This window comes from Thunnus thynnus, chromosome 13 (assembly GCF_963924715.1).
Source record: "Thunnus thynnus chromosome 13, fThuThy2.1, whole genome shotgun sequence".
NCBI classification, from domain to species: domain Eukaryota; kingdom Metazoa; phylum Chordata; class Actinopteri; order Scombriformes; family Scombridae; genus Thunnus; species Thunnus thynnus.
This window is the reverse complement of record NC_089529.1, coordinates 17,053,737-17,059,813: the sequence shown is the minus strand read 5'-3', so window position 1 is coordinate 17,059,813 and position 6,077 is coordinate 17,053,737. Positions and strand designations below refer to the sequence as shown.

The window sequence follows — 6,077 nt, the reverse complement described above, 5'->3', positions numbered from 1 at the left end:
GGTCGATACGGTAAAAGAGGTAAACGCTGTGTTACAAATCGAGCGCTCCATGTCCAGTGTCGCGCATGCGCATTCGGAGCATGACATCGGAAGTACTTCATTCAAGCGTCGTCGCGGAACGAGAGCTAAACGTTAGCGGGCAGTGATCGTTTGGTCAATAAAACGGATTTAAAAACAATATACTCTTAAAATCCAGCAGCCAGGTGTGTTCTGTGGTTGTGTCTTCAGGCGGAGGGAGTCTGTTTCGTGAACCTTCACATCTACCAGTTATTTGTTTTCCCCGGACTGACGTTGTGAAAGGTAAAGTTAGCTAACGTCTGTTAGCATCAACCTAAACTAACTTTTAATACCAGCAGCCCCAAGCAGAGACCTTCAAATGTCACCAAACATGCAACAGGAAATGACCCTGACGTGAACTGCACCCATGTTAACACTGGTAGATTTATTATGTCCAAACTGTCCACTCTTAATACTTATAGGCCTTTTTCACTACAGGAACTTAGTGTGATGAATTAAACCACCTGTCAGACACCTTTTACACGAGTTACTGGGCGGTGACAGTGCCAGGGACAAGATATGAATAGCTTGTTTGCAAAAATTCATTGTTGTGGGAGCTCATGTGTAAGGAGCAAAATGAAATATTCCAGTAACAGAAGTAATTTTGTATTGTATAACGTTAGTTGTTCAGCACTAGCCCGACCAACACAGTGGTTGTTGATCTACTCACTGCCTTAACCTTAACTAGGAAAAGTCAAAGCAGGATGTTAAACCAACACAATTTAAGTGTAAAAAAGACCATCCACATAGGCAATGATACAGTTTATGTATATTATATATAGGAACAGTGGAAGAAAGACATTTGTAAGAAATTAAAGCTTAGAAATCACATTCAAATCAGACGATTACTATACAGAACCATATATAAAATTTGATTTACAGTGAAGGCAAAGGTCTCTGTGTACTCAGTTAAGAAATGGTACGTCACTGTTAGGCAGATATAAAGGTATTCCCGAAGAGCAATGTTTATGTGTTTTTTATGATCTTGGTGTTGTTGAGGATGAATTTCATTTTGTATTTCATTGCTCTTTGTAAAGTGATTTTAGGAATAATTTGTTTGAAAAGATCCAATTGAAAAATCCTGGTTTATTTTGGTTGTCTGAAGCTGATGCTTTTTAATGAGGAGATTTTTGTTTTGGTGACATTTGCAGGAGATGTTTGGCAGCTAAAACAGAGAACACTCTATCCATCATAACAGGACATTTCTGCAATGTAAACTCTGAAATGTTCTCTTTTTGAATCTGTACTGAACTGTACATCATGATCTGTAATGTAGTGATCCTGGTTATTATTGATTATTGTCTTGTCAGCCCATGTGGGCTGGGTACCAAGACACTTAAACAAATAATTAATCAAAAACATACTTGTTGAAATATCATGGCTTGTTAATGTGGGTGATTTGACTTTACACACTGTTGTTGCAGATGAGCGGTGAATCAGAGGCCAACAAAGAGTTTATGGAGCAGCTGCGGATGCAGGAGCTCTATGGTCAAAGAAATGTGGACGGCTCTGACCCGTTTACCTATACTGACCCGGAGGACGGGACTGTGTATGACTGGGACCATGAAAAGAAGGCCTGGTTCCCTAAAGTATGAACTTTTTTTTAACTTCATATGATTATTTCATATCTTCCTTGCTACTGTTTTTGTCTGTGTTTGCAGCTGTCTTAGTTAAGCATTGATATGATGCTGCCTCTAAATGTACAGGTACAGAATATAATGAACACTGTTTTTACTCTAAATTGAGATTTCAGACTCTTGTGTATTATTATTTTGTGCCATTGCTGAATGTTGCGCCACTGAAAATTTATACATACATTATACACATCTGTACAAAGTGACACATTTTATTTTGTTCCATTGTGAGACTTTGAGACTCGTTTTTAGTATGTAGAGATGACGTCTCTGTTAGCTGCATGGCCAAATGTAAATGTACATTTTTAAAATTTGTTCTGTTGAGCAGCAGTCAAAGTTTCCTGCACATAAAATCAAATGTGAGCAGGAAAGCGAAATCCAATCACAAGTGGTCACCTCAGCCAGTTTCTGTGTTAATGTTAAGTAGGTTTACCTCCTTTCTCTAGATAACAGAGGACTTCATCGCAGCCTACCAGGCCAACTATGGCTTCACTAAGGACGGAGATCCAGACGCAAACAATGCTGCAGTGAGCAGCACCGACCCTGCAGCCCCAGAGAAGGAGAAACCGGGAGATGACGCCCAAAAACCGAAACCAGAGCAGCAGGAGACCCCAGCAAAAGAAGCCAAGCAGAAAGGGGAGAAGAGGAAAGCGGAGCCAGGTAGAACGACATCCAAAAACAGAGAGGAGAGAGGAACCTAACATGCAAATAGAAATCAAAGAATGGTTGTTTAAAAGAGACAGTTTTGTGTATATTTCTACCTTTCTCCCTGTCTACAAAGATATTTATGTGTGTGTTCAAATTTTTACCAAAGCATCTAATGCTTTTTTTCCTGTTTTTGTGCCCGTAGGATGGTTTGATATTGACGACAATAAAAACACTAACGTCTATGTGTCAGGTTGGTATCACTAACTAACTTCCCTCATTATTAAGGAGGCAGCCGTCCAACTAGTAGTTTTTACCGACTCTTCTCTCCTGGTCTTCTTTCTCCAGGCCTGCCCCCTGACACCAGCACTGAAGAGTTTGTCGAGATGATGTCCAAGTGTGGCATCGTGATGCGGGACCCCATCACTGAAGAGTACAAGGTCAAACTCTACAAGGACAAAGAAGGCAATCTGAAGGGAGATGGCCTCTGCTGCTATCTCAAGGTCAGTTTGTCTTCCTTGTTTGGAATGAAACATGACACACTTGCTCTGTTTTACAACAAAAAGTATCGCCTTATAAAGATAATATTGGTAACATTATTTGGAGTGTTCACTCTTTGGCAGAGTTGCATATTTTGAGTCACGGCTTTTGAATTACACACTGTGACAGCTGGTGTGTTTGTGTTTGTGAATCTCTGCAGAAGGAGTCGGTGGCATTGGCTACGCGTCTGATTGACGAGACAGAGGTCAGAGGTTACAGACTCCATGTGGAAGCGGCACGGTTCGAGCTGAAGGGCCAGTACGACGCCAGCAAGAAGAAGAAGAAGAACAAAGAGTATCGGAAGAAGCTGCAGCAGCAACAGAAGTATGCTCTACTTCCAGTTCCTTTTATTTAACTATTATTTAAAAGGGACAAGTCTCCGTCCCCCAAAAATGCTGAAGTGGATTCATCTGATCTTACCTGTGTGTGTGTGTGTGTGTGTGTGTGTGTGTGTGTGTGTGTGTGTGTGTGTGTGTGTGTGTGTAGACAGTTGGACTGGAGGCCAGAGAAGAAAGGAGAAGTGAGGAAGAGACATGAAAAAGTTGTCATCATCAGGAACATGTTCCATCCCAGTGACTTTGAGGTGCGGAGAGACACACACACACACACACACACTCTCACACTCTCGTTGTCCATCGTTGGGTATTAATCTCTGTGCTCTCGTAGGAAGACCCGCTGGTGCTGAACGAGTATCGTGACGATCTGCGGACAGAGTGTGAAAAGTTCGGGGAGGTGAAGAAGGTCATCCTCTTCGATGTGAGTTTAACATCAGTGTCGTAGCAGAATGAGAGTAAACTGAGTCTTTGATTTGAGTTTTATTTTAATGTGCACAGCAGCATCAGTAATGAGCCGGCGTGTGGTTGTGTTTGTGCTGCAGAGACACCCGGACGGCGTGGCATCAGTCGCCTTTAAGGAGCCTGATCAAGCCGACGCATGCATCCAGTCGTTCGACCGTCGCTGGTTTGGAGGGAGGCAGCTGTCTGCTCAGCTTTGGGATGGAACGACAGACTATCAGGTATAACAAATGCAAAATTTGGGGATTTAAACACAATAATGTCGACTACAACTTGGAGAAGAAGATTTTAGATTATCACGATATAAAGCTCCTGCTCGCTTGGTTTGTAATTACAAACGCACATTTTGTTTTTGTTCTACCTCTTTAAAGGGGAAGCCCACCAATTTTAAAAATCAAAATCAATTTACTAATTTGTTCTGCTGCTTTGACAAGTCTGAGAAAATGTTTTCAGGGTTATCTCGACTCGGTCCTCACTACAAAACATAAAGGCCCTGAAAACCTATTTTCTCAGTCAGATTCTTCCTCAGAGTGACGGCGTCTTACATGAACAGTTTTGGTTATTTCACATGAGAGATTTCTATATTTGTGTTTTTGTCTGCGGTCATTTGGAAAAAGCGGATGTCACGTACATCTGTGGATGAATCAGAATTGAGGAAAATTGGAATCAAAATGTGGCGACACTTGCCGAGTTGTTTATGTTGTCAGACAGCTGTCAGTCACATTTGATCAAACCACACACACACACACTCTGATGAAGCAGATACTGTCAAACTCTTAATAACTAAATATGTTTTCTTATGTTGTTTGCGTAGAAATACTTTTCAGCCCTTTTCAGGGGCTTTAACAGAAAGTTTTCAAAGACACGTTTTGAAAGTTTAGTTTAGTGACTAAACTCAGATATCGACGCCTCTGCCAGATCAGTTTTAATCACTTTTAGAAATGTGTTTCCTGCGGGAGTTATGGAAGTGCAAAACTAAATCATAGGCGTATTCTTAAAGATTTAAAGAATGTCCCTGTTAGTTAAATACTTGCATGCTTGCAAACAGAAATTTACCTCAAGAAAAGAGACTTCACACAACTTTACAAGAAGGAGGCTCCACAGTAATAATAATATAATAACCTGATTTACTGTTCACTGTTATCCTGGAAGGAAATACACCTCTGCAGTTTATATCTTTACCTTTTGTAGGTCAGTAATCTAAAATTATAAATATCATTATTGTTAAGATATAATAATATGTCTGGTAGAAGTCATTGTGGTTAATACACATAAAAATACATATTTACATGCCAAGAGGCTACTGTAGTGTATTGGACATTACTCAACACGAACAGGTCATGTGATATTTGACTTATTGTGATTATTTTTAGTCTTTACATATGTGGTGAGATTTGGATCTTTCACGTGAATTCTTCTTGTGCAGGTGGAAGAGACGACACGAGAGCGGGAGGAGCGGCTGAAGACTTGGTCTACTTTCCTAGACGGGAGCGCTCAGGGCCAACAGAACAACAACAACAACTCCGCCGCCAAACCAGCAGCAGAGGGCGCCAACACCACAGAACCCACAGAACCCTCCAGCACTACAGAACCCAAACAGCACCCAGAAACAGAACCGCAGCCCTCACAGCAACAGGAACAGGAAGTGGACTCCACAGACAGCAGCCTGGCAGGAAGTGACGACGAGGAAGCTTAGACACTTACATGCACATCTTTGGTCCCCATGGCAACCAATTAGTCCTGCTTGAACTGCTGCAAAGCTCTGTGTGGGGAGGAGAAGGAGGAGGAGGAGGAGTCCAGACTGTTTGACGTGTTTTGTAATGTAGAAAAATAAAATAATGATTTTGTCTACCCTATTTTCATCATTCCCAGTGTTGGTTTATATTGTAATTAAACAGGCTGGTTACTCCTTCAATACACAGCTTTACCTTCATGTTTGCGAGTCCGCTCATTCACACTATTTTAAAATATGAATGAATTCTATAAAGATAACTGAGAATGAAGATGAGCAGGATTTGAATCATATAAGATTTGTCAACTTTAGTCTTTATGCTTTTTAATACCAGCTGCGTGCTCTGATTTGTTCTTTATTTCTCAGACTATATCAGAATTAGTATATTTTTTTATATCAACATTAGATCCAGTATCATTACGCCTTTGTGTTTTGCGGTGCAGCATGTTGTGAAATTAATGCCTAAGTTTGTTTTAGTGATCTGTTTTTCTTTTAATGGTCACTGTCAAACATGTGAACACATCAGCAAATACTCATAAAATGACAAAGCTGTGTAAAGATTTGAATAAGGGACAATATGAAAATTATTGGGCTGAAACTTACATTTTATTTTACAAAAAAAGCAAGACTCTCCCCTTGATGATACCCTCCCCCCACAGATCTATAAACAATATA

At 40.6% G+C, this 6,077-nt stretch overlaps 1 protein-coding gene across 1 annotated transcript; it reads left to right on the top strand.

The window, feature by feature from the left end:
• The first annotated feature begins 112 nt into the window (after window positions 1–112).
• htatsf1 (HIV-1 Tat specific factor 1) lies at window positions 113–5,526 on the top strand. The gene is made up of 10 exons (XM_067608385.1): window positions 113–300; window positions 1,482–1,646; window positions 2,138–2,351; window positions 2,542–2,589; window positions 2,685–2,839; window positions 3,037–3,200; window positions 3,363–3,459; window positions 3,543–3,632; window positions 3,754–3,891; window positions 5,097–5,526. The coding sequence occupies exons 2-10, from the start codon at window positions 1,482–1,484 to the stop codon at window positions 5,364–5,366; spliced, it is 1,341 nt and encodes a 446-aa protein (XP_067464486.1). The 5' UTR covers window positions 113–300; the 3' UTR covers window positions 5,367–5,526.
• The last annotated feature ends 551 nt before the right edge of the window (window positions 5,527–6,077 follow it).

Coding starts and splice junctions, on each gene's coding strand:
- htatsf1 (XM_067608385.1), top strand. CDS start 1,482: ATGAGCGGTGAATCAGAGGCCAACAAAGAGTTTATGGAGCAGCTGCGG. Junction 3,201..3,362: donor AAGCTGCAGCAGCAACAGAA/GTATGCTCTACT, acceptor GTGTGTGTGTAG/ACAGTTGGACTGGAGGCCAG. Junction 3,460..3,542: donor TCCATCCCAGTGACTTTGAG/GTGCGGAGAGAC, acceptor GTGCTCTCGTAG/GAAGACCCGCTGGTGCTGAA.